This window comes from Mandrillus leucophaeus, unplaced genomic scaffold, assembly GCF_000951045.1.
Source record: "Mandrillus leucophaeus isolate KB7577 unplaced genomic scaffold, Mleu.le_1.0 Scaffold154, whole genome shotgun sequence".
Taxonomy (NCBI): Eukaryota; Metazoa; Chordata; class Mammalia; order Primates; family Cercopithecidae; genus Mandrillus; species Mandrillus leucophaeus.
Genome location: NW_012101521.1, coordinates 1,074,152 through 1,099,258, shown reverse-complemented (window position 1 = coordinate 1,099,258; position 25,107 = coordinate 1,074,152). Strand labels below are relative to the sequence as shown.

Below are 25,107 nucleotides of genomic sequence, written 5' to 3'. Positions count from 1 at the left end.
CACATCCTCCTGTATACTTTAAATCACCTCTAACATAAATGCTATGTAAACAGTTGTTAGACTGTGTTTTTTTTTTCTTTTTTCCTGTATTACTTTTTATTGTTGTGGTGTTACTATTTTTTTCCCGAATATTTTCTCTCCTTGGTTGTTTGAATCCCAGGATGGGGACCTGTGGATATGGAGGGCTGACTGCAGTTGTTATGATTTCTGTTTTCCTCATGTCAGATGAGAAAACGGAGGCTGAGAGAGTCAGTGTGATGTGTTCAAAGTCCCAGAGACACTCAGCAGTGGAGCTGAACACCTCTGTCCGACTTCAAAGTCCGGCTTGTCTTTTCTTTTTAGATCTGCCTAACTGCTCTCCAGCCTTCCTCAAATCCCTCTGATGATGAGGTGCTTCTGACCGCACTAAATAGCATGTTCTATTTTCAGGTATTACCAAGTTCTTCCTTGACGTGGAAGTTTGCACATTACAATCTCATGGATACCAGTAAAATAGACACACAGGGTTTCAGAGGATATTGTATAAAACATGTCAGCAACATGAAATAACCATATGCCATTGTACGTACTGGGAAACATGCTCGGTGAGACTGCCTTAGACTTACCCGGGACTCTCCCTCTCCTCTCCATTCAAGTCTATTTGGAAAGAGGTAAAAATAGCGACGCTGCCACTGAGTCAGAAATGGGTTTCCCAGTTTCAGCATGTACCCGTGCATAATACAGTCCTTCCCCAGAGCGTAATCTGAGGAATACAAAATCACTGGGAGTTAAACAGGCTCTGAAACAAAATGTCTTAGCAGCATTATTCTCTGAAAAAAGAACAGACATACTTTTTGGAAAAAGCAGGTTTCTATAAACAGAACACATTACAGAAGTCATGATTTTCGTTTTAAATGCATGTGTCCTGGGGATCTAAAGATCAGAGGGCTCTGCAGCTCCCTCTGCTCACATAGTGAATGGCTGCTTCTCAATATTCTGATAAACCCATGATGTTCATTTATCGCTCTGGGAGGGCAAAAGTTAAGTTTCCAAACTCTTTTCATTATGTATAAGGAGAACTGGAGAATAGAGAGTATTTAAAGTCAAGTTATCCCCAGAGTACCTTCCCCTTTACGTGGCGTTGGGATTCCCCCTTTAATCTCTCTTTTATCTTAAAAATAATAATAGTGGGAATTTTCTTGTCCAAGTAATTTAAGGTAACATAAGGATGAAAAATGGTTAATTCCTCAGCTTAATGTTAGGTTTATTCCTCAAATATGTGGTTATGTATACAGATAATTCACACACATTGTTGAGTCCTGATTACATTTTTATCGTGAAATATTGTGTCTTTAAAAAAGAAAGGTTAATTTTAAAGTCTATATTAAAGGCTTTGGTGATTGTGCTAAAATCATTCACTCACACACTCATTTCTTCGACAAGTATCACATGAATGCCCAGGTGCTGGGCGTGTTCCAGATATTCTGGGTTCAGCAGAGAACAAAAGAGACAGAAACGCCTGCTTCAGAGAGTTTACAATCTAGTGAGAGTTTCAGACCATCAGTAAACAAGTAAAACCCATGTGGTGTCATCTGGAGACAAGCAGGAAAAGAACAAAGGAGAGGGAGGGCCAGGGAGGGTCAGTGGTGATGGGGAAGGATGGAGTTGTCGTTTTCACTGAGAAGTGCTTGCATTTCCAAAATCTATTTAAAATACGAGCACAGTCATCCCTTGGCATCCACAAGGGATAGGTTCCAGGACCCTAGCAGATACCGAAATCAGTAGATGTTCAAGTCATCAATCTAAAATGGCATGGTGTTTGTATAGAACCTACACATATCCTCCCACAAACTTTAAATCACCTCTAGTTTACTTATGAACCTAATACAGTGTAAATGCTACATAAATAGTTGTTACACTATGTAGCATTGGTCCAGAACCTTTTTGGCACCAGGGACCGGTTTCGAGGAAGACAATTTTTCCACAGACGGGGGTGGAGGAATGGTTTGGGGTTGAAACTGTTCTACCTCAGATCAAGCATTTGATTCTCATAAGGAGCACATAACCTAGATCCCTCACGTGTGCAGTTCACAGTAGGGTTTGCACTCCTCTGAGAATCTCAGGCCCCTGCTGATCTGACAGGAGGCGGAGCTCAGGTGGTGCCTCCTGCTGTGCGGCCCAGTTCCTAACCGGCCTCCCCCTCCTCCGGGGTTGGGAACCCCTGCTGTATAGCTTTTATTTGCATTCTTTGTTATTGTTGTATTGTTATTCTTGTTGTTTTTCTCCAGATATTTTTGATCATGACTGGTCGAATCCACAGATGCAAAACCTGAGACGTGGAGGACCGACTGTATTATAAGTTTTTTTTTTTTTTTTTTCAGGAATCTAAGCCTAGACTATATTTTTCTATAAAGGTGACCTCTGAGATTGTCAGCCGAGACCTACTTATGCACGAATTACTTACTAACATAGGAAGATAAATTCCTCGATTTGCTAAACTTTCTGTCTAATTACAGCTCTAACTAGAAGGATATACTTGAACATGCTTATGAAGATATATATATATTTCTGGATCCAATTAATCAGGATTCTAGTGACATCACGACCCCCGCCCCCCCTGCCTTGAGCAAGTCCACACTGATTCAATTTCCTGTGTAAAATCTGCTGTGGCAAACACAGCCCAGTGTGATCACAATGGACTTGTTCTCTAAAGAAGAGCTTAAGGCCGGGCGTGGTGGCTCACGCCTGTAATCCCAGCACTTTGGGAGGCCGAGGCGGGCGGATCACAAGGTGAGGAGTTCAAGACCAGCCTGGCCAACATAGTGAAATCTCATCTCTACTAAAAATACAAAAAATTAGCCAGGCATGGTGGTGGGCACCTGTAATCCCAGCTACTCGGGAGGCTGAGGCAGGAGAATTACTTGAACCTGGGAGGCGGAGGTTGCAATGAGCCAAGATCGTGCCACTGGGCAACAGTGCAAGACTCCGTCTCAAACAAAAAAAAAAGAAGAGCTTACAAATAAAGGCTGTGTGTCCCTGCAGAATTGAGGTAAGCACAGTTCAAAGAATGCAGGATTCCCTTGGTGTATTCTGGCAACGTTTATATACAGAGTAAGTCATCCAGAATCGAAGACACTTTACATGATACAGGGAAATTGTCAGATAAGACCAAGGAATCCTATACTAAGATGCTGCCACCAAAGTAACCTATTAATAGAGTGAAAGAGTTTCTGGTCATTCTTGTTACATAAGGTTAACCTTGCAAGGGTCTTTGCTCAGAGGGAAAATGAAATTACATCTTAACATAATCATCAATTACAATAAATTATCCAAAATTCAAGAAATCTTAGAAAAATCAAGAGTAACCATATTCAGTGAATCGAGAATAATTGATTTATTTAAAACTTATGTTTCTTACTTGATGTTATGTTTAGTAGGGCACTGAATTATTTACATAAAAATACAGTTTGGCAATTTTTTTTTTTTTTTTTGGAGACAGCTTCTCGCTGTGTCACTCAGGTCAGGGTGCAGTAGCACAATCTCAGCTCACTGCAGACACCCTCCTGGGCTCAAGTGATCCTCCTGTCTTGGCCCCTCAGTCCCTGGGACCACAGGCGCATACCACCATGCCTGGCTAATTCTTATTTTTTGTAGAGATGGGGTTTCATCATGTTGCCCAGGCTGGTCTTGGATTTCTGGACTCAAGTATCCTCCTGCCTCAGCCTCCTGAAGCACTGGGATTACAGACGTGAGTCACTGCACCTGGCCTGATTTGGCAATTTTTAAAATGCTGTTTGTAATATAAATGTCTTCATACATTTAACTCTTTTGTCTATGGCCATACCACCCTTAACATGCCCGATCTTGTCTGATCTTGGAAGCTAAGCAGGGTTGAGTCTGGTTAGTACCTGAATGGGAGACATTTACCTCTCTTTTTTTTTTTTTTTTTTGAGACGGAGTCTCTCTCTGTCGCCCAGGCTGGAGTGCAGTGGCCGGATCTCAGCTCACTGCAAGCTCTGCCTCCCGGGTTCACGCCATTCTCCCACCTCAGCCTCCCGCGCTGGGACTACAGGCGCCCGCCACCTCGCCTGGCTAGTTTTTGTATTTTTTAGTAGAGATGGGGTTTCACCGTGTTAGCCAGGATGGTCTCGATCTCCTGACATCATGATCCGCCCATCTCGGCCTCCCAAAGTGCTGGGATTACAGGCTTGAGCCACCGCGCCCGGCCCATTTACCTCTCTTGACAAGTGACGTGTCATGCTAAGTTCCTTGCCAGGACCGGCTACATACTTCTTGGGTCCCAGTGCAAAATGAAAATGCAGGCCCCTTGTTTAAAAATGACTAAGAGTCTCAAGGTGATGACAACAGAGGACTAAACTGAGTCAGGTGCCCAGATGACTGCACAGGGCACACACCAATGACACCAGCCCCACTCCTGACGCTGTCATACTCAATCTGCAAGGAAAAAACCTCCAAACTAGTCCCCAAGCACTCCAAGATAAAAGGGCATACTAAAGAAACCCGGCCACCTGTCTCCATAGACTTATTTGTGTGCTGACTGAAGACTTTGAAATATTAGACTGAGCTCTTCCAAGCCAGAGCAAACTGAAACGATTTACGGCATTGATTTCTTCTCGACTGGAAAATACCATAAGACCCAAAGACTTTTTCAGCTTTACAAGAAATTCTGAAAATTTACTGCATTAGAAATGTATTGAGACACGTGAGCTATGTTACCTTCTTCGTGGCCAAGCTGCTTATTTTTAGCTCTCTTCCTGGCCTCAATTTTATCCGTGTCTGCATTTACCGCTTCATAAACTGTTTCCGTTACTTCTTGCTGCCACCGTTCAGAGATGACCAAAGGGAAGTTCTTGTAGAGTTCTTGGTCGCAATCAAGCAGCTGATTATTTTAAGAAATCAAGATGTTTATGATTTAACATACTTACAAAGGTAAGAGTCCACGGCACCACATGCATGCTGACTCAATCATAACTCTATATAGGAAGATAACTAGATGGCAGCAGTAATCATTTCGAGGCAGGTTATTAGTTGTCATAAATCTCTGCTAATGACAACTCAAGCAATCAGCATCCACAAACAGAACTGGGGAGCACTTCACTTTCAGTCCTGGATCAGCTACGTCCAGCCCAATCTTCTATACTATCTTCATGACATGTTTGCCAACGAAAACTCACATATACGGGGTTTTACCTGAAGTACTAGGAGATTCTGACAACCAAGTAAAATTTCAATTATGGTAAGGATAGTTTGTTTATATAGGTAGGAAAACTGTTTCTATAGTTTCAAAAACTGTTACAAGAGAGAAGCCAAGAGGGCTTTTGAACCTACCCTCAATTAATCTGAAAAGTTAGAAAAACAAAAGGTAAATGAGGCTGAGCTTCCTATTAATTCCATGAACCTTCCAACTATTTGCAGTTTGACATCATAATTACATGTGTGAGAACCCTCCAGATACACGGAGAGTTTAGGCAACGGAGACTTTAAGAGCTGCTGTAACAAAAATTACACTTAATGGTAGCATTTTTCTTCCAAGCGAGTACTCAAAATTCTTCTTTCTGCCCTCTAGGTAAGGCTGCACTTTGAATATGAACAAAGAAAATGGTTTTCTGCATGTGAGCTACCTTTTTATGGCAGAAATACTAGCAAGTCTACTGATAAAAACATGCTTGTCTTAGAAGCACAGACCTCCTTAGAAACTTAGTTTGCTTACTCCTTGAAAGATAAGCAGGGGTAGGTATCTTAACAGGCAAAATACTGACAAGGACAAGAAAGACCAAGGAGACTAAGGCACTTGCACACATTCCCTTAGCAGATCAACAGAACACCAGAAGAAGCTGCATCCCACACCCAATATGGGGCCTACTCCATCCAGTCTAATTGATCTGTTATAATAATCTGTTGATTCTGAGGTCGCTTTGACCTGTAGAGCTTTTCCTCTTTCTGTTTTCTTCAGGCATTCCATCTAAGCCCATAGCTGAGCCCCTCGGTTGCTCTGAATGGGACTGGAGGTGCGTGTGTGAGTGTGTGTGAGCGATGGGGTGTTGAAAACCTCAAGGTCCGATGAGCAGCTGAGATCAGGCGCACAGGGACAGGTTCTGAACGGTCTGGCAAAGAGTCAAAGCACGCTCCTTGCCCAGGTAGTTATTCTGAAATGGCCAACTCTGTTTAACAGACACTGTTCTACCGCCTATCATTTCAGCAAGACTTCATCTTTATGACTGAGCCCACCTTGCTGAAAAGGAATTTAAAAAAAAAAAAAAAAAACTTATGTTTACATGAGGTGAGTTTCCCCCCACCCTTTTAAAGAAAATGTATTATTTGGGCTGTTTTTAAAAGATAGTTTCTTAAAATGCAGTCCCCTGCCCTCCCTGCTGGACTCAGCTCTCGCGGGGGCAGGACCTGGGCTTCTTGCTTAAGCTGACTCCCTACCAGACAGGACTTCTTGTTCTAAGTGTGCTCCTTCTCAGCTCTCGCTCAGGAAGAACCAAAGCATAATAGTAGAAGCTACTGGTTTGTCAAGCATTGACTATATGCCTGTAGCCTTCAGCAGGCCACCTCATTTATCCTCAGAGAACGCTTGGCAGTGAAACCCCCCACTTTACAGGTGAGAAAGCCAAGACTCGCGAGGTCACAGAATGGCCCACATTCACTCAGCTAAGAGGCAGACCCCAGCCCAGTCTGTCTGATTCCAAAGCCTGGATCTTGGTTTACAACATTTTTAAGTATGATAATCTCTTTTTAACATCAAAACATGTTCGTGGGCGCCCACGTAACAGTATTTTATTTTTAGTACTCTGATGGATAGATAGTGGTATACGGCACGTGAAAAAATTCTATTGTGATAGCAGTAAATTTTTAAAATTCCTTTGAAAGTGGATTGTTCCCCAAAACACTGCTGTATACTCATATACATGACAGGTATCAATGGTTCCGGCTACAGACGATGCCTGGTGTACAGGTCTAGGCATCGGTCTCAATGCTGACCCCAGCCACTGCTCCAGACCACAGAAGGGTGTCTCTCAGTTGGTCAGCAATCCTCATAGTCCTGTGACCTGGGTCCTCTGCACTTTGTCTTCGCCTAACCTCCAACACCTGAGAAGCTGGTCCCGTGAACACCCTAATCATCATCATGGCCCAGCCCCTCGTCTCCTGGGGCCCCTAGCTCTGACCAGCTGCCACTGGGTTCCCCAGGTGCACTTAGCCTGTACATGCTGCTCCCGATAGCTGCTCTCCTTCCCCGCAATCCTCCCGTCTTCCTCCAGCCATTTACTGCCTTTTCTGTCCCACAGCCTAGTTGGTCCAAGTCCTATGTGTCTCCGGTTACAGCTCCTGCTAGGCCCTTGCATTTTACTTGTCACTCTTTTATTTACACCTCACAGGCGTGTGTTTTAATAGTGCTGCAGCCTTCTGGAGAAGGAAGGCACTTGGTGGGGAAGGCAAGGAGGGTTAGTGTCAGAAGGGTGTAAATGGGGGCAGCTAAGAAGAACAGGGGAGGCCCGGGGGCAGTGGGGAGAGCCTGGGGCAAGCTGCCAGCATGGGGGTAGGTGAGAGCTTGATGTAGTGATATGCTTTGACCCAGCATCTTAAACAGGATGATCTTCTCTCATGACTCACCATCTCTAATTATGTCTTGTCTACTTGGGGGAATGACAATATGAAAGAAAGTTCAAAAAAGGCAGAGGACTGTATTTAAAAAAAACAGTGATTATTTCACCTTTGACTGACAAATGCAAAATGATTCATGCTGTTTGCTCTTTCATCCTAACGTGGGGAGATCTAAAAACTTAGAAGAACTGAGACAGTTGGCTCTTTTGCACTAGGGAAGTATGTTTGATATCACACAGCTGTTTTTCCTGTTTCAGGTACAATTCAAGTTTTATTTCAATCACAAATATTCCAAATCAATAAACATTTTATCTTGCAGTTCCTCAGAAATAAAACTATTAGTCTGAAGAAAGCTTTCAAAGCCTTTAATTTAGGTCCTTAACTTACACATTCTTCAAATATGTTGATACTCATTTGTAGGCTAAATACTACAAACAGCCCAATATTAAAACAACCACTAAGTTTGATTTCCAACAGAAATCCCCCCATCCAAAAATAAAAATAAAGAAATAAGTGATCGCATGTGTACCTTAATCCCTTTGGTATCCTCTTCATCAAATGAGCCAATATCAAAGGCATCAGCAGCATTGACTTCTCCCCGGGGAGGAATCAAGGGTGGCGGGTACTGGAAGATCCAAATAAGCATGGTACAGTTATCAGATGATCGTATGGTCCCGTCCCAACCTAACATTCCACAAAGACAGCACAGTGCCAGATATCCGCATGCTACACTGCGCAGCATGTCATTCAAGCTTGTAACAAATCACATTTCATATTGTGTAGAAAAGCCTCTGCACTGAATAGCCCCAAAGGAAGGCCCTAGATTTTAGACAAATTAAAGAAAAACAGGATTCATGTCCAAAGCCTTAAATAATTTTCAAATATAACAAAATCTCAGCACTGCATATCCATCCAGCTCAGCTTAAGAAAGCACATTCTCTGAGAGGACGCAACACCACCTTCAGGTTGCTAGAACCACAAGAGACAACGGGGCCTAGAGGGAGCAGGGCACACCTGCGAACACCCTGAGGTACATGTTAACTGACCCAGAGGTCGAACTCTAATTCGGTAGGACTAACAGATTAGTCTTTCTTTACTAGAGAAAATCATCATTTCTCGGCAGCTTGAGTTCATGCAAAGCGAATCTAAAGCTGATAATCAACATTTTTCTGAAAATTGAATTCGGGGTGTTTCCTGTATCAACGCAAATATCATGAAGCTTAAAATAAGGAAAGGAAATTATCCTGATACAAAATCATGCTCATTCTTATGTAGTATTGGGCTAGAAAATATACATACATTTATGGCAGAAGTTTCAGGTACATTTTATAGAGATCTATGTAAAAATACAGTCACGTTGAGATAAGAATTCAAGAAGAAGAGCAAAAACTAAAAACGGCTCAATTATATGTGCATTTGAATTAACTAGATAATAGCTCCATTTTACCCTGTATAAGTTGATACAGGAGATATTTTCAAAATGTTTATACTAGGGAAACAAAGAGTGAGAGAGTGCCCCAAAGGGAATTGGCTGCATGGTAACTCTTGGGTACCACGGCACTGCGGACACAGGATGCTGGGGGAGGTGGGTGGCGGGGATGCTGGGGAGACAGAGCCAGGAAGCCATCAGTGCATAGAGAGACAGAGACAGAAACTGAGACAGAGATGAGTGTGTCAGGGCGGCAGTACCCAAAGTTGAGCCCCAGATGGAGGGAGTACCTTTTGTAAGTAGACATGCTGCCAGTCAACACCTTTGAAAAAGCTGTGCTCTTTTACTTCCTGTGAGCTGGAGGAGAAAGAGTCATAACAGTGCTAAGTATGCATTTGGAAACATAAGAAATACTGTGCAAAACTGTCTCCTGTTAACGACGCAGTGGAACAAGTATTTCCAGTTTTTCCTTTAAGAAAGCAAATAAATACGCTTCCTGCAAAACAACAGGAGGAATGCTATGATGTTTAGAATACTGCATGCAGCGCCTGGGAATATTATCCCATATGATCATTTATTTGGGATAGTTATTACAGTTTAAAATAACCTAGAAATTTTCACAGATATATATACACACACGCACACACACGTTCAATAATTCTATAGTCATGAGAACATAACTGAAAATGAGAATTAAATTGGATATCTATACATTAAAGAAATTTATAGCAAATATTTACACATCACAATAGATAATATAATAGGAAAATGACAGGAATGTGAAGCACCACATCTACTCAGAAGCAAACAAGAGATCTAATAATATAATGTATACCAAAATCCTTTATAAATTGAAGAAACCCATCCTGACTAACACGGTGAAACCCCGTCTCTACTAAAAATACAAAAAAAAACTAGCCAGGCATGGTGGCGGGTGCCTGTAGTGCCAGCTACTTGGGAGGCTGAGGCAGGAGAATGGTGTGAACCCAGGAGGTGGAGCTTGCAGTGAGCCGAGTTCACGCCACCGCACTCCAGCCTGGGCGACAGAGTGAGACTCCGTCTCAAAAATAAAAATAAGAATAGAAATAAAAAATAAATTGAAGAAACAAGTTTTCTTGAAGGTCATGATTAAAACTCAGAGTACCCAGAGCAAAAGTTGGCCAGGCATAGTGCCTCATGCCTGTAATCTTAGCACTATGGGAGGCCAAGGTGGGTGGATCGCCTGAGCTCAGGAGTTCGAGACCAGTCTGGGCAACACAATGAAACCCTGTCTTGATTAAAATACAAAAAATTAGCTGGGCGTGGTGGTGGGCGCCTGTAGTCTCAGCTACTTGGGAGGTTGAGGCAGGAGAATTGCTTGAACCTGGGAAGCGGAGGTTGCAGTGAGCCGAGATTGTGCCCCTGCACTCCAGCCTGGGTGACACAGTGAGAACCTGTCGCCAGGAAAAAAAAAAAAAAAAGTTGCACACTCCAAGGAAAAGCCTGCGTCGGGGAGCAGCACTCCCAGCACATGCCACTGACTGTCTCTCCACGTCCTGTCACAGAGCTCAAGGCTGCTTCTTGGGGCCCTTCTGTAGTCAGTCCCTGGGGCATCTCGCCCAGCCCAGAGCTTGAGTGTCCTTATAGGACTCCTAAATCTGTATCCCAAGCACCAACCTGTGCCCTGTGTTCCAGGACAGTCCTACTCCCCAGCCCACTCAGAGGACGCAGGCAGGTCTAAAGCAGCCCTCTCCGCACTGCTCCTGCACAGGCCCAGGCAGGATGGTCCTGGATGCTTGTCTTCCCTCAGGCTTCACAGCCACCCCTCGGCCAGACCCAGACGTGACTACTTCCTACCACCTCCCATCCTCACGACACTCTCGCTTAGGGGTGGTCGCTCTTTTCTTCCTTTTTTTTTTTAATTTATTTTTATTTATGTATTTATTTATTATTATTATTATTTTTTTTTTTTGAGATGCAGTCTCTCTCTGTCACCCAGGCTGGAGTGCAGTGGTGTGATCTCAGCTCACTGCAACCTCCGCCTCCCGGGTTCAAGCGATTCTCCTGCCTCAGCCTCCTGAGTAGCTGGGATTACAGGCATGTACCACCATGTCCAGCTAATTATTATTATTATTACTATTATTATTATTGTATTTTTAGTAGAGACAGGGTTTCAGCATGTTGGTCAGGCTGGTCTCAAACTCCTGACCTTGTGATCCGCCCACCTCGGCCTCCCAAAGTACTGGTATTACAGGCGTGAGCTACCGTGCCTAGCCAGGGGTGGTGATTCCTGCTTAGGGTGCTACCGGCATTTGTGGGCAGGGAAGAAAGAATAGACGTCCCGTCAGAAACACTGAGGCATCAGAGCCCTGGCACCTCTTGTCTAAACTGCTCTAATGCCTCCTCCTCTGACCTCTAGTCCTGCCCACCTGCAGCCCCATCCCACTTCATACAGCACCCAAATCATCTTCAATGAACCCACCACTTCTCTGCTCAAAACTCTCCAAAGTCTTGCTTCGCACTATCTGGACCTGTCTTACTCGACATTTCTACACCATGGCTTTCCCACCGCATGAGCTTCAGGAAGGCAGGGGCCATGCCTACCATGTGCACTGCCTCAGCCACTTCACGGGGTAGTATCAGTGTGTGCCCAGTAAACAGACATTGAATGAAGGAATGGGATCCAAGTCAGATGTTATCCTTGTGCATTTTTACTGGAAACACTTCGGTGATTTTCTTAGTGGGTTCCATTTTGTACCCATCATTGTCCACACATGAAATGTGGTACGCTAAATAAGAAATTTACTTCCATATATCCAAGCAATTAGAAATGCCCCAGAAAGAAGGTTTCTGGTTCAAGCCAGGGATTGCGTGCAAGCATGCAACTTTACACAGTCTCAGTAACCACTGAAATGGCAGGAAAGCAACATGGAGATATAAACCCACCACAGGAGCCAGGCACAGTGGCTCACACCTGTAATCCTAGCTCTTTGGGGGATAAGAGGGGAAGATCACTTGAGGCCAGCAGTTCATGACCCATCTGGGCAACCATCTGGGCAACATAGCAAGACCCCTTCTCTATTAAAAAAAAAGAATGTTAGCCAGGCATGGTAATGTGGGCCTGTGGTCCCAGCTACTCAGGAGGCTGAGGCCAAAGGATTACTTGAGCCCAGGAGTTTGGGGCTGGAGTGAGCTATGATCATGTCATAGAACTCCAGCCTGGGGGACAGAGTGAGATACTATCTCTTTTAAAAAACAAAAATAGGCCGGATGCAGTGACTCATGCCTGTAATCCCAGCACTTTGGGAGGCCAAGGCGGGCAGATCACTTGAGGTCAGGAGTTCAAGACCAGCCTCGCCAACATGGCGAAACCCCGTCTCTACTACAAATACAAAAGTTAGCTGGGTGTGGTGGTGCACACCTGTATTCCCAGCTACTTGGGAAGCTGAGGCAGGAGAATCACCTGATCTGGGAGGCAGGCGTTGCAGTGAGCCAAGACTGTGCCACTGCACTCCAACCTGGGTAACAGAGCGAGACTCAATGTCAAAAAAATAAAAAGTAAAAATAAATATTAAAAAAATAAATCCACCACGAGAGAGAGAGAGGGCCATCAGCAGACAAGAGGGGATGCTGACACAGGGGCAGTGACTGACAGCAAAGCAGGGCAGAGCTACTGCCCTGGAGACGGAGCCAGCATGCTGAGCTCCAGTTCACCACAGTGTGTGGCTGGGGGATGAGACACAGGACTGGAGCTCTGGACATTGAGCTGCACACGCACACACATGCACACCCATACCCGCTGTACTTCCTTCCCCCACACCCAACTCCAGAAACCTGCAGCAAGGTGTTTACTCTAACACGGGGTAAAACCCCTGAAAGGTTCTACTTTTAAGAAATTAAACCTGCTAAAGATTTTTAGAAAGAAATGAATAAACGGGTTGAAAATGTATGCTATTGGCAAGTAAAACAAAGAATTAAAGCAAAGATACAGATAATATACAAGATCAGGAGCACAGAGGCCCAAATCTAGAAAGGAATCCCAGCATCTGGCTAATAAGAGTTCTACGAGAAACGGAGGAGGATAAATGTCAAATAAGTAAAGTAAGGGTGGTCTCCAAGCTGAAGAGCACGAGCCTCCAAGCACGAGGGATGCTATGTGCCTGCCAGCGTGAGTGGTAACCTAGCTCCATGACCTGCACGACTGTTCGCTTGTACACAATAAAGCAAGAGCTTCAAAGTTCTGGGGGAAAATTGTTATTTACTTAGAATTCCATATCTAGCCGAAATAGAGCAGGAGGCAGGGAATCGAGTGAATGGCAGATTCAGACCAGGAGACTGGAAAGGGAAGTGTTGGGTGAGACGATGCCAATCAGCAGAAAGAGAGCACCTCTGTCTCACTGCAGCTGCAGGCTGAGTCCCTCCCGAAAGAAACATCAGGGAAAACAAAGTCCACAACTATCATATTCTGTTCTGAGAGAGAGAGAGAGCGCGCGATATCATATTTTATATATATATCATATATTTTATATATATATAAAAAACTAACTTAAGGTTTTTTTTTTTATTTTTATTTTTATTTTTTGAGACGGAGTCTTGCTCTGTCGCCCAGGCTGGAGTGCAGTGGCGCGATCTCAGCTCACTGCAAGCTCCACCTCCCGGGTTCACGCCATTCTCCTGCCTCAGCCTCCCGAGTAGCTGGGACTACAGGCGCCCGCCACCTCGCCCGGCTAGTTTTTTTGTATTTTTTTAGTAGAGACGGGGTTTCACCGTGTTAGCCAGGATGGTCTCAATCTCCTGACCTTGTGATCCACCCGTCTCGGCCTCCCAAAGTGCTGGGATTACAGGCTTGAGCCACCGCGCCCGGCCGACTTAAGGTTTATTACCAGGCTAAGTAGAAACTATGTAATGAACAACATTTTTGATTCCATAAGAGTATAAATACCCCTTCTTCATTTGCAACCTTTGAAATCAACCTATATGCAAAGCACAAAGATTGAATATGTCACAGAATAGAAAGCAGTATCATCTTGATAACGTAAAAATAAAAATTAACATGAAAGAACATGAGACAGAAGAAGTCAATGAAAGACAGGAATGTCAAAATCCTCAACTTAGATACTGTTTATAGTTGGAAAAAGGCACGACCGGGTTAAGCACAGAATTTAAAGCTACAGAGGCAAGCAAAAGAGGAGCCCAAAATAGCATTTCAACTTTTGAGAGGTGGAGGAAGCGAAGGCTACAGAGATGGTAATGGGTGAGCTAAATCTTCATCTATTATAGCAGGAATAGGTAATTTTGCAAATTGATAAATAAGGACATACTCATATATAAGTACATTATTTAGCTATCTATGCAAAATGCTTATATGTATAATATGCACACTAAAAATACATACACATATGTATGATATACATATAGGTAATATACAGTTAAAAGTTATTTCTTATGCCAAGCAAGCCTGGGGGTAAAGAGATACAGGAGAAAGGTCTGTCTTAAGTCCCTCTCTATAAGATTTCCAGATATTACTGTTCAGAGTGTTTTGAGGCAGGAGAATAGTGAGCATGTGTTAGATCACAGTTACTCATTTCTGCATGAGAGAAATATGTGAGAATCTGATCAGAATGTTAAACTGCCACAATCACAAATATAACCATCGCTAAAAAACAAATGGACTACAAAATATCAGAATTCATTTCTGTCATCTACAAGGTCAATCTTTAAAAGTTAAAAACTGAGCTGGCCCCAGTGGCTCACACCTATAATCCCAGCACTTTTAGAAGCCAAGGCAGGTGGATCACCTGACGTCAGGAGTTTGAGACCAGCCTGGCCAACATGGCAAAACCCTGTCTCTACTAAAAATACAAAAATTAGCCAGGCATGGTAGCACACACCAGTGGTCCTAGCTACTCAGGAGGCTGAGGCAGGAGAGTTGCTTGAACCCCAGGAGGTGGAGGTTGCAGTGAGCCTAGATCGCGCCACCGCACTCCAGCCTGGGTGACAGGGCAAGACTCCATCTCAAAAATAAATAAAGTAAAAAAGTGAGTGACTTCTTCAACTTCTTAATTATAAAACACATAGGACAATATATGTGTATTTCCTATGTGATTTTTTTTTCCCCCTTTCACATCAAAATGGAAGATTTTAATGACTAGGGATGACTTTTGATAGGCAGTATTTAAAATCACTCTTTTGCTCTTCTGGTAAAGATACCGAAAGGCAGGAACAATGACCTACCCGCCTCCGTGACAGCCCAGCCGCTTGCTAACGTCTCGCTGAAGCAAGCCCTCCAAAAGGGACTTCAGTTCAGGAGAGAAGGTGTCTGGAAGTTCCACATTCTGGGGAAAAGAGTAAGATTTCAAAAATCTGTTCATGGAAACAGTATCCTAATACTCAACCAGATTTAAAGGCTATTACTGGGCTAAGAATAGTATTAAAAATTGCAGCCTCATTATGAATTAATATTTACTCTATAGACACATAAAAAGGTAACTAATCAGTTGCAAAATCAAAGTGGCTGGGGGCAGATCAGAAGAACCAGAAGGCATTCTCATTCGTTGACATCTCAGTAATTTCTCCTTTCTTTGATTTCTTTACTTCTGGTTCTCGATTTTCTTTAGCTTCCTCATACTGTTTGTTAGTAAATCCTGATTTTTGCCTTGGCATCTATTTCCATTAATTTTTCTCCTAGAAATTCTTTTAGAAATTGTATCTGCATTTATTTGTTTCAAGAAAGCAAATTTTTATTATGTTTATACATAATTTTATATTTCCTATAATATTTTATGTAATAGCATTTTTTATTATTGATGGAACGAAGCATGACAATTACCATGCAGACAAGAATACAGTTTTGAATCCCTTACCACGGTGAGTGTCATTCGGTCAATTTCATGCTTGTCTTTGGTTTTATGTTGTCTGAAAGGGCTGTGACTGTAGAAATAAAGAATTGTTCTATTAAAATATGGCATCAGGTGATATAGCACATATCACTGACTAATATTTGGGTAAAGTATGATGTCCTATCACTATTCATTCAAAACTGGAGAAATGCAAAAGTCATAAACATTTATCATTTCCATGGAAGAATTGGCAAACAAACGTTAGGTCCTGAAATAGAAAGACTTGTATCTCACTTGAACTGCCTGAGTCTCACTTCAGTGAACTTGTGGCCCTAAAACACACTGTCCCAATGGAAATATCATTAGAAAAGAATATACAACTAGCCAACAGGTAATCATGAGAATAAAAGTCATTTATATAACATTTGTCATATGAGAGTCTGAGCTAAACAATAACTTTCATGTACATTTTTCAGGAAAATAGAGATTGTTTCCTCAAACAGCCCCAGGAATAGCAGTTGAACCAAAACATGAAGGAGATGAAACGATTCACCCCTAGAAACCAGTCATTTTAAGTAATACATCCTTTGGATGAAAACAGAAACTAACCATGCACCAGCAGATTCTTCACCGCTCTGCGTACTTCCTGCTTTCCCTGTGCAGAACCCCAGACTCCAGAGTCACAAAAGCTGGGTTCAAGTTGCGACTTGACTGTCTACTGACTGTCAGCCAGATAGAAACCTTCAGTATCAATTCTTCATCTGTGAAGTGGGGATCAAGCCGCATACTTCACGGAAGTGGTGAAGGGAAAAAGTAAAGTGACATCTATGCAAGTAGCCAAGACAATGGCAGTACACAGTAGGTACCTAATACAGTAATCACTGGTGAAATTAATAAAGATAACTCTGACTTCAGGAAATGAATGTCTACTTGGTGAACTGTGTAAAACAGATTACTTTTACTCTTTCTCATGTTTTTAAAATTTTGGAGACGCTGGTTTTCAAAGGAAATCTTATCATTAAAAGACACTATTAAATATGCAAACTAGAATACCGTGGTTGATTTTTCATTCTGAAAATTAAAGGGACAGATATGATTGAGTTTTTTTATAGCAAGATGTGCCTGGTAAGTAGTAATCTTATAAATTTATTTATAAGGCATATATGACATAATCTGAGGCAGGCAGGATATTATGTAAAATATTTTAATATTAACTCCGTAAAATGGATTAGAATGTTGAATACATAAATCAGTGAGATTCTAAAAAAGAATGAAAATGTCACTTATCTTGCACTGCTACTTACTGCTACTGACCTGGTCATCCTACTGAATTAATTAGGTTATACATTGAACTATCTTTTGAGATTATTACATTTCAGACCATTTATTGTCTGAAACACTTTAATTTTATTTTTGTACAAGAGAGGGCACTCTAGTCCTTTATTTCCTTCCATATCATGCCGTGAAATACAAACTAATTGCCATCTCTTAAAAGCATTAATCTGGAGGGAAAAAAAAAAAAGATCAAAACAAGGTAAATTAGCACCCAGCAAGCATTTAACTTTTAAAACAGATTTTGATTGGAAATATTCTTTTTGCCTTATTTCCAAGGAAAAAAATGTACAATTACCACATTTAAAAAGCAGCTATAAAAGCAAACAATATCTGTTATTTATAATTTTTAAAAACATACTTGTATCATTCTTTTATACAAAATCCATGGAAATATTAAGGTGTTTACAGTTGCAGAGAAAAGGAATGAAAGTTTATCACATCTTACGAAAACCGTAGTCTCCCTGCTTGACACTTAGCTGTTTCCACCCCACGAAGTTCCTTAACGTATAAAAAGGGATTAAGTGAAGATCCCCTGGTGTTTTGACAAATCCCTCAGACCTGGCTCCTGCGTGCAAAGCCAGAGGACCCCACTCCTGCATCTGGTCCCCGTGTCCTTGCGGCCTGCTGTGTTCTGACACAAGCACTCTGTGCTAAATTTAAAAAGTCTTTCATGAGACCATAGGGAGGCTTGTGAGGGGACTTGGAGTTAAAGTTAGTGGTGCCAAAACCATTTCCAGCACATGGGCCCCATTGCTACAAATTCCATTTATAAATATAGCGATTCCATGTCCGGCTCAAGGAGAAATTATCAGAAAACGCTCTTCAGCTATTCAATTCTACGCTGCCATGTTCAGACAGCTTGGGCTTTCAAGTTGAAATCTTGATGCACATCTGTTTCCAATGTATTCTTGATTATTCTTTGTGAACAAAGCCAAAGACTTGGTTTCTATTTTGAAAAACGTTAAAGAAAACCTATGATAGTAATAATCTCCATTCTGAGGGAGGCACGTGGTGCGCACAGATCCTGTGCGATCGCAGCTGCTCCCTGATGCAGCCGCTTTAAATAGGAGACAGTAACAGGCCTGTCAACAGCTTCCAAGGCACGGCCAAGCTCTTCCCGTGCAACACGCTGGCTGCATCAGGGAATGCTGTGGGAAAAGAATTCACATGTCCTGTGGTCAAGTGTAGCTTTCTGAACTACAGATAGAATGGAACAGCTGCACGTTTCCCCTAAATGAACTGGAAAATTGTTCAGGACATTATAAATGATGAGGAAACACAGCCCCCACAAAGTTAGCTCTACACATCATTTTCATGGGGAAACAATGGGTTCAAAAACTTATGCAATTAAAAACTCTCACATCAAAAGTTAATTATAAAATACTCAAAAGATGGCGTGTTATATTAAATGTACATTTCAAACCTAAGCCAGTAGCTGTCAAAATATTTATAAACTTTCCTTTTTCCCCAGCCTGGAACAAACTCAATAGCGCCAGCAGCACTCAGTTCTCCCTAGGCCACTGCCCAGGCTCTCTCCTCATATCTGACAACTCCACAGGCAGACAATCAACAGTGACAAGCTTAAGATGGAGGCCACTGTCACATCAATTGATTTCCTTAACAGACATCTTAAGTCTAGGTGAAGATCAGGACAGCAGCTACACAGATTTGCAACATAGATGCATCTTCATACACAGACACTCTTAAGTATCTGACAAAGTCATCTGAAATAGCAGTAGTGACCAGCACCCACAGATGGGGCATATGAATGGCCCAGTCAATCACTGTGAGTCCACGGACGCAAAACGCCTTCTCAAGCCTTGACAACTTTCTCCCATCCAGACTCCTTCTCCAAGTGCCTTGCAGTATTCTTGTAGGGGATGAAGACAAAATGAAGTGTACAGAAAAGTGTTTCAGCAGAAGCAAGGGGGCACATTGGTCGAAGCAAGGGGACATGTTGGTCAGAGCAAGGAGGATTAAATCACAGAAAATAGAAAGACCGGCCAGGCGCGGTGGCTCACGCCTGTGATCCCAGCATTTTGTGAGGCCGAGGCGGGCGGATTACGAGGTCAGGAGATTGAGACCATCCTGGCTAACACGGTGAAACCCCGTCTCTACTAAAAATACAAAAAATTAGCCAGGCGTGGTGGCGGGCGCCTGTAGTCCCAGCTACTTGGGAGGCTGAGGTAGGAGAATGGCGTGAACCCGGGAGGCGGAGCTTGCAGTGAGCTGAGATCGCGCCACTGCACTCCAGCCCCGGCGACAGAGCGAGACTCTGTCTCAAAAAAAATAAAAAAAAATAAAATAAAATAAAGAGAAAATAGAAAGACCCTTCCTTGGTGGCCACTGATTCAACTTCACTGCACAGCTGTGGGAGGAGGGAGGGGCACTTGCTCTGGGGCAGTGGTCCTCACCCTCCGCACTGTTGACATTTAGGGCTAAATAATTCTTTGTCGGGGTGTTGCAGGGGCTGTCCTGTGCCTCATAGGATGTTGAGCAGCATCCTTGGCCTCTACTTAGGGGATGCCAAGTAACAGCCCCCCCCGAAGTTATGATGACCAAGAATGCCTCCAGCCATTGCCCAGTGTCCCCCAGGGTTGAGGACGGCGCTCCAGGAGAGTGTCAGGATGTAGAGGGGACTGTGCCCAAGCCTGTGCCTCGGAGACCCTGCCTAGTCAATCTCCTCCTCCACTCAGTTGATTTCTTAGGCTCCGTGTGCCTGAGAAAAGACAGCTGCCAGGGGCTCCCTTGTACACAGCATAGGAAAAATGCACAGGAGGCTGAGAGGCAGATTTCTGAGGTTCTCCCACATGCAACTTTGTGAGGAAGTAGAACAGGTGGCATTATCCCCTTGTTCACAGCTGAGGCAGTGAAGGCTCCTGCACACAGTCCCACCTCCTGCCCGCCTCGCCACAGGGCTTTGCTCCTGAAAGGCCCTCCAGACACTTCAGTTTCACGTGAATCACTGAAAATTCACAGACACTGATTTTAGTAATGACATCGTTATTCTCCCAATCATCTGGAATCTAAATTACACCATGTTTAACTCCTATCCTTCCATATCCAACCATCTATTTAAAAAAACAACAACAACAACACACACCCCACGAAAACACTGAAGCACTACGGATGCTAACTCCGCAATACCGCCGTGTCATCTGCTCCTGTCAGGTTCCAGGGCTGCTGTGCAAGCTCACTGCCTTTTGCTCACATTCTTCTGCCTGCACCCTGTCTCAGTCCCTCCATTGCTCCAGGCTGCTTCCAGAATAATCTTACTGAAAAGCCATCCAATCCTGCCGCTGCTCCACTGAAAAGCTTTCAGCCTCGGGGCCTGGAGGATAAAGGTCAAACTTCCCAGCACTGCATCCGAGGTCCTCCCAGTGCTGACCCAACCATCTGAGCCTTCTCCTGCAGTACTTCCTCCCTCTTGAGAACCATAGAAAGCTGATATTTCCTCTGCTTCGAGGCTTTGTATTGTCATCCTATCTATCTTCAAAATCTCCTCCACAGACCATCTCCCACATGAGGTCAACCCAACACTTCCAGGTTAGAACTGCTTCTCCCATGTCTGTGCTCCCAGCACATCGCTCCTGTTGAAGTCAGCACAGCTCGGCCAGCTCCTGATACGGTGTGTGTATCAATAGCTACTCTCCTGGACTGCCTATCCCTCAAGGATTTTGTGTGTCTCTCTTCCTGGCTGGTCGGCTTTCTTCCTTCCTTCTTTCCCTTCTTCTTTCCTTCTTTCCCTCCCTCCCTCCCCCCCTTCCTTCCTTCCTTCCCTTTTCTCCCTCTCTTCCCTCTTCTTCCTTCCTCTTTCCTTCCCTCCCTTTCTCCCTCCCTCCCTCTCTTCCTCTCTCCCTTCTTCCTTCCTTCCTCCCTCTCCTTCCTCCCTTTCACCTTCCTTCCTCCTTCCCTTTCACCTTCCCTCCTCCCTCCCTCTCCTTCCTCCCTTCCTCCCTCTCTCCTCCTTTATTCCTTCCTTACCCCTTTCCTTTCCCCACAGCATCAAGCACAGTCTCTTGTATATTACAGGTACTCAATAGATGCTTATCACATTTAATTTCAATCATTTAAGTCAAAAATGTTTCCTGCTTTTTGGCTTCAGTGCTATATCCTATCTGTGAGTGACTTCTGAATAAACAATAGGAGGAATGGCACGAGATAATAAATCCTAGTGGAGGAGATTCATCTAATCCTATCTATCACACACTGGAAAGATTCCTTCCACTTCAGGATCAATCAATGGACACCAGACAGTGACAAGGAGCCTGCTATCCATGAGGCAGAACTCTCCTTCATTGGGTAGCTCAAACGACTGGACATTCTTGTATCAAACTGCAATCTTTTTTCTCCTCAAAATGCATCCCTCTGGAGTTACACAGTATGCATATGATCCCTTCAACAAGATGGCCTTCCGGCAGCTGGAGTCAACCATACGCTCCCCTAAGTTCTGCACTCAGCTCTTTCAGTCTTTCCACAGAAGCCATCATTTCTAGCTATTTTACCACTCTCCATTCATTTCATCCATCCATCCCATCCTCACAGCCATCCTCAGGACGTCTTCTTTCTGTCAAGACTCTTTTCGGCAGGAGCCCCACTGACCATAATGCTTCCATCAAGACCGGTGGAGGATTTCACAAAGGAATTGATATCTTCCAGTTCAGTACACCAAAGCTGAATTATAGCGAAATTAGACTGAATTCATTTTATTAGCCACAAACCACACTGTTGGAGCAGGCAGAGTTATTGAACAAAACCCTCCAGTCTTTTAAAAAGTGAAGTAGTGTTACACCACATCCTCTCCAGCCTATATGCACAGACATTTGAACAGCTAGAGTCACAAAACAGAGAAGTACACAAAGTCCTAGATACAAGGCTTCTGGGATTGTCCGATTTTACTGCTGATTTTTGCATTCAACAGTTCAGCTGTTACATAGAGTTTTTTTTTTTTAATCATCTCCAAATTCTGTAGGTAGGGGCTGTTTGTCTCCAACCACATCTCCAGCAGAGATCCAAAATAAAGACCTCCTGGGTGTCTTCATGCACTCCATATGCATAGAAGCGACTCCACTGGGGAGAACAGCATCTCATAGGGGAAATGGCTTTCTCTGGTTTGCTTAGATAAACTCTCTAATTAGGTCAGCTAGTCTGATGACATGAATTAAAGCCATCCAGGCTCCACAAATACAATAATTCAATTAAGGAATAACAGAACCCGACTTTCTAAGCAATAATACAATTTTAGATCACAAGTGAATGCAAAGCAGAGAACAACTGGATTATCAGAGTCTTGACAAAACAGAGGGTGCTCAGAACCGAGTTTTGGGGGAATGTGGAATTCAGCCTCTCTCCAGGATGTGCTAAATGTAATAAAATGCAGTGGTGCTCACTTAGGCTCTCCGATGGAAAGGTGCAACGTTTAGCAAACTATCAGGACTGTGTTCATATGAAAATATTAACAGGAAAATCATTAACTAGGAAATTTTAATGTAAAATGCTTTATGAGTCTGAATAAACAAAAATTTAATTGAAGCTTTCCATTAAAATTGGCTAAAAGTCTTAGAATTAATGGAAACATTAACATAATTGTTAAGTGTTTAACATGAGAACATATTTTGAGAGTACTTTCCTCTCATAATCTTTTCTACTTTATTTCATCATCTTTGGTAGTTCAGAACAAGGGCCAAGTATACTACTAGCTTTAAAAGACAAATTAATTTCAGCATTTTCCCCAATAAATGCAAGCTTTTTAAAATGGGTTTACCGGCTAGGTGTGGTGGCTTATGCCTTTAATCCCAGCACTTTGGGAGGCTGAGGTGGGAGGATGGCTTGAGGCCAGGAGTTCGAGACCAGCCTGGGCAACATGGCAAGACCTTATCTCTAAAAAAATTAAAAAATTAGCCAGGTGTGGTGGTGAGTGTCTGTAGTCCCAGCCACTCAGGAGACTGAGGCTGAGGTGGAAGGATTGCTTGAGCCTATGAGGTCGAGGCTACAGTGAGCCATGTTTGTGTCACTGCACTGCAGCCGGGCAACAGAGAAAGACCTTGTCTAAAAACAAAACAAAACAAAAACAAATAAAATAAAATAGGTTTACTTTGGGTTTTCATCCTTTTTTTGTAACTCTCAAAATTCTGTAAACGCTCAAGATGATGAATAATTAATTCCTAGGGAAAAAATTATTCTACCTTTTTAAATTATCTACATTTCAAAACAATACTTATTCCTACAATGTGGCTTATCACAGAAAAAAATTCAAAGCAGTCTAATTTTAGGTTTAAAAGAATTCTGATTTCCTACATGGTATAGAATAAAAATACGAAGCCATAAGCTTTTATCTAGCAGCTTATCAGGAAGCAGCTTTCACTCTTCTAAGACACAGTCTTCCAGATTAGCACGTGGCTTAAAGATCACTGTGTGATTTAAAATAACATTAGCATCTAGTCATTTCTACATATCCTCAGTTTTCATCCAGGCTCCTGCTGCCATGAGCACAGCATTAGAAGGATGCGCTTCCACTCACCCTCTCAGAAGTTTGAAAAGCATGCAGCCCAGGGAGAACCAGTCGGCACTGCTGTCATAGGCCGTCCCCTTCTGCAGCACCTCGGGAGCCATGTACCCATGGGTGCCACTAGGGAGAAGGAAGGATACAGTTATCAGAGCATGCGCACTTCAGAAAACACTCACAGCACCCCAAGGTCCAGGTGTCATTCGTTAGACGGCAGCGACTGTAAACAAAGGAGAGGGGACAGTGGTGCTTCACTGCAAACGCAATGCACTGAACATCCAATGGGAAAATGCTCTTTTCTGCCTTCGCTCATATATGAATTAACATAAATAAGCATATGAAATAAATATGTAAAATGCAAGTTCGGGCTCTCATCAGTCCTTCTCTACTCCAGCTATGAAGAGCAAAGGTTCTCCTGCCGTTTCAGTAGCTCTCGTGTGGAGGTGCGTGCGGTCAGGAGAGGCAGGCAAAGGGCAGAGAGAACGGACAATGAACAGGCGACCACACAGAGGTGCTGTGGACCTCGAAGGCATGGAGACATCCACCTCTGTGTGGTGTTGCCAATTGTGCTGAGGACCTGAGCTCGCAGGGGCATCGGCTTGGTCATGGTCAGCAACAGACCCTAGGGGGATGGGGAAGAAGGAGGAACATGAGCACAGTTGTACATAAGATGGCGAAATCACGTGTCAGGTTTCAAAAGCTGCAGAAGGTCAAAGGACTCAGCACTAAGCAAATGTGAAGATGATTTTCAGGAAGTTGAGAAAAATCACTTGAGAGGACAACCATTTTATATATAATCTGCACCATCTGCAACTCGAAAGCCCTTCCCGCTCTAGCACTCTCCACCCCTCCTTGAAGGACTGAGCTCGACCGGCTGCAGCAGGAAGCACGCGAGGCAGCCGGTGGGGAACTTTCCAAGATGCAGCCTGAAGGGGCTCTGGCAAAAGGTTGCATGCCCTACAACCTCTTCATCCACGATTAATTTTCTTCATCAGTAAAATGGGTAATCAGACGACGTCTGTACCACGCAGGGTTGCTGTGAGCACTGCACATACATCATGGGCTCACATACAGCAGCAACTGGATTTATGTTGGGGATCTGCATCTCCGTGCTTATCGTAGTGTAAGAATTTTTAGGCCCTGTGCGGTGGCTCATGCCTCTAATCCCAGCACTTTGGGAGGCCAAGGCAGGCGGATCACCTGAGGTCGGGAGTTTGAGACCAGCCTGACCAACACGGAGAAACCCTGTCTCTACTAAAAACACAAAATTAGCCAGGCGTGGTGGCACATGCCTGTAATCCCAGTTACTCGGGAGGTTGAGGCGGGAGAATCACTTGAACTTGGGAGGCAGAGGTTGTGGTGAGCCGAGATCGTGCCATTGCACTCTAGCCTGGGTGACGAGGGTGAAACTCCAT

At 43.5% G+C, this 25,107-nt stretch overlaps 1 protein-coding gene across 1 annotated transcript in view; it reads right to left on the bottom strand.

Annotated features, from left to right (window-relative positions):
* ADRBK2 (adrenergic, beta, receptor kinase 2) overlaps positions 1-25,107 on the bottom strand; it is a 120,164-nt gene that overhangs the window by 3,931 nt on the left and 91,126 nt on the right. Inside the window, exons 12-18 of the mRNA XM_011975365.1 lie at positions 23,708-23,815; positions 15,877-15,943; positions 15,248-15,348; positions 9,325-9,391; positions 8,135-8,230; positions 4,717-4,879; positions 606-742 (exon numbers count right to left, since the gene is read on the bottom strand). Coding sequence (XP_011830755.1) covers positions 606-742; positions 4,717-4,879; positions 8,135-8,230; positions 9,325-9,391; positions 15,248-15,348; positions 15,877-15,943; positions 23,708-23,815 — 739 coding nt within the window. The remainder of the gene's footprint in view (positions 1-605; positions 743-4,716; positions 4,880-8,134; positions 8,231-9,324; positions 9,392-15,247; positions 15,349-15,876; positions 15,944-23,707; positions 23,816-25,107) is intronic.